Source organism: Capricornis sumatraensis, chromosome 23, assembly GCF_032405125.1.
Source record: "Capricornis sumatraensis isolate serow.1 chromosome 23, serow.2, whole genome shotgun sequence".
Taxonomy (NCBI): Eukaryota; Metazoa; Chordata; class Mammalia; order Artiodactyla; family Bovidae; genus Capricornis; species Capricornis sumatraensis.
The window spans coordinates 7,733,694-7,736,844 of NC_091091.1; the positions used below are offsets into that span (position 1 = coordinate 7,733,694).

The following is a 3,151-nucleotide window of genomic DNA, read 5'->3' on the forward strand; positions in this document are numbered from 1 at the left end:
AAGCTAAAAGTATTTCAATTCAATATAGAATAAGCTGAAAGTATTTATTTCAATTCAATATAGAGTATTTATCAGAGTCAAGATAACAATGTGTACAAAAATTTACATGACAAGAGGAACAATAGACAACGTAGCACCTTTAGAAAAATAATTAAAAGATTTGTTGCATTTACAGGTAAGTGCCACACTGAAAATTTACAACACAGTAATTTACTGCAATCAATGACAGGAGAGTTCCACAAAGAAACAAAGCTCTTACACCCCAGATTTTCGGAAGGTATTATTGGAATGCTTAACTGTAACCACAGAATTTGTACATCCTTAAGGATTGAGCTCACAAAAGTCACAAACGGTTTTCATAACATATATTATGTAAACGGAGTCCACTGTGTTCGGACAGCTGGCTTAGTGTCTCTGACAGGTGTGAAGCCTGGAAGAATTACTGGCTTGATGGTGATCTTTCTGCATCCGGCAAGACAGACCTTCTCCACAGTAACAACGCTGGAATATCTCCAGCCCATGGGAGCCTTTTCTCCTGTGCTTGGTGCACACTTGACCTTCCTTGAGAACAGGTTTACAGATCTTGGACCAGAAATGTCTAGCACAACACAACCCTGCAGCGCAGTCTGATGAGCGCAGACAGACAGTACCTTCTTGTGCTAGGGAGACAATAGGAAAAGTACTTGGTCACTGCTAAGCCTGCATTATTTCATTAAGGTAATCCAAAAGACACTATAAATGTGCTAACAATAAAGTCTTGACCCTTTCACCTACCTTTGGTATGATGCGTTCTTGAAGACAGTGTAGTTCTTCTCGAGTACCCATCCGAGGTACTGTGTTCATTACCAAAGCTTTCAATAATGGTTTCCTCAATTTCCCCTCGATGGAAATGATTTTGATCAGAAGGCATGCATATCCCTAAGGAAGCAGGAGATAGTGATTAACTCCAGAGCTGTAATATGTTCCTGCTAATAGCTGTGACCGTGGCAGTCTGCGGTGCCTATGTCAACTTGAGCTACCTTGTTGTAGTGACATTAAACATGAGCCAGACTTCCTAGTGTTAAAGCAAAAGTCGCTAATGGACAGAAGCATCAGTGTGTGCACTGTGCACTCATACAAAAAAGCCCCAATCTAGACACTTAAAATACTTTCTCAGCAACCATGGTAGTGGCAGTGAAATTTCTGCCCATTTTAACATCACCCTTGGGGTAAGAAAAATAAAATCAATCAGTCACTTAAAAAATTGTATTTAAAAATAACTTTTCTGCTCTCTGTGCTATAAGGATTCTGTCAGACTAAGTTAAGCAAATGCAATGCCTGCTGCCTGGAAGATTACAATCTTTTCCACCAATTACTTTACTGTATAATTTCTATATTACAGAGAGATTTAGTTCGTTCATCCCAGAGTATTCTTGGGATCTCCACGCTGAAGTTTATTTCTGGAGCCTTCTTGGGCTGAATCTACCTCTCTGAGACATTAAGATTATGTGGATCTGTGGTTGAGGGGAAGAGTACTTATTTTAAGATAGCAGGGGGTAGAGGCAGAAAAGATGGAGAAGCCAGGATGTGAGGGCATCGAGATCTGCTTTAAGAATGATGTGCACAGATAAATCGCTCGAAATGACAGCAGCTTGAACGCAGATCGTGAAAGAGGCTACCTGGCAGAGCTGTGAGAAGCACGGTAAGAAAAATGGAACAGGCAACTCCATGCCCGTTCTGATGTCCTTGGGGTCTCTGTAAGTTCCACCTCGCTGCCCATCTTCATTCTCAAATTGTATCAAGGCTCTCTAGACAAATTCTTATGGAAGTGTCCACTCTGAGGTAAGGCGCCCTCTTAAGTAATCGAGGGGCACAAAGGGATATAAGAAGCTCCAAGACCTCCGTACTTATCTTTGCTCCCAGGTTAAACAGTAGCCTGAAATCTTTTCTGGGGAACCTCGCACGTTGAACTCCCATTGGCAAGGTAGTGCCAAAGTGTTCTCAGCTGAGAGGATTTGCTCTCAGCTGTAGGCGCGCAAGCAGAGGATGGTTTGAGTCCGAAAGAGAGCTGCCCGACTCACCGTTTTTGCAGTGATTCCCAGGGCAGCACATAGCGTGACGCATGCAGCGTTTCCGCAGCTTCCGACAGGCTTGGCAGATTTGCGCGCCGGCTCCGCGGGTGGGACTGGCGCAGTACTCGTCCGTGCTGCACTCCGCGTCCTCAGCGCACGGGTATGGCTGCGGGAAGGGGGCCGGGAGAGGGTGAGGCACTTGGGCATCCAGTTCCACACTCCTGGACTCCTCACAGTCCCTTTCAGCCCACCTCTCCAAAAACTTGCCGCTCACTGCTCCCAAAGGCAGTTGCCAAACGCACCTTGAACTACTCTTACACAGCCCGTTCTGCGCCCTCTTCCCCAGATGAGACCCGTTTGGGATCGCAGCATTCCCGATCCGCAAGACCCTTCTCACCTGGTGTTTGTCGTGGTGCTTGTTGACTCCCTCAAACGGAATCCCGGGAGCCGCGCTGACTGCGGAGCCTGGGTGCCCGGCAGCGCCGCTCATCTGCGGGGTGTTCTTGATGGCGTTGGAATTGAGAACGAAGTTCAAGGTGGCGCTCACTCCCAGCAGAGGGTGACCGCAAAGAGCCGCAGCCACCAGGGCGACCAAGACCCGGGCAGCACCCGCTGTGCCCAGAGCCGTCATCTCAGAAGGACTCAAGGGAGAAAAAGAGAAAGGAGGAATGTCACTTTGCACGCCTAGTCCCCGCGGAGCTGTGTTGGCGCAGCTGCAGAGACAGGACTCGGAGCGCCTCCACCAGTCCCAGAGTCCTGACCCTGACTGCAGGGCTCTGCGCCGCCACCGCCACCGAGGCTGCCTTTATACTGCGGGCGTCGAGCGTTCCGGCCCCTCCGGGGAAGACAACAAAGCCGGATTGGGATTTCAAAGCGTTGGGAGGGGCTGGAAGGAGGTGTGTTTGTGTACATGAAGGGGAGCCTTTGACACTCTTCACCCCACCCCTCCCTGGCGAAGTCCTGCCCCTGTCCAGCTCGCCTTGGGGTGACGGCAATCAGCGAGCATTAGAGGAGACAACTTTAATAAATGCGGGAAGTGGGAGGAACCTCGGGAACTCGGCTGCCCTTGCCTTGGAGTAGGCGTTCTGGGATCTGAAACA

The 3,151-nt window shown here is 48.7% G+C and overlaps 1 protein-coding gene across 1 annotated transcript; it reads right to left on the bottom strand.

Moving 5' to 3' along the window:
• Positions 1-405: 405 nt before the first annotated feature.
• DKK1 (dickkopf WNT signaling pathway inhibitor 1) lies at positions 406-2,682 on the bottom strand. The gene is made up of 4 exons (XM_068961828.1): positions 2,449-2,682; positions 2,061-2,217; positions 775-918; positions 406-659 (listed from the first exon to the last, which is right to left on the bottom strand). The coding sequence occupies exons 1-4, from the start codon at positions 2,680-2,682 to the stop codon at positions 406-408; spliced, it is 789 nt and encodes a 262-aa protein (XP_068817929.1).
• Positions 2,683-3,151: the final 469 nt, after the last annotated feature.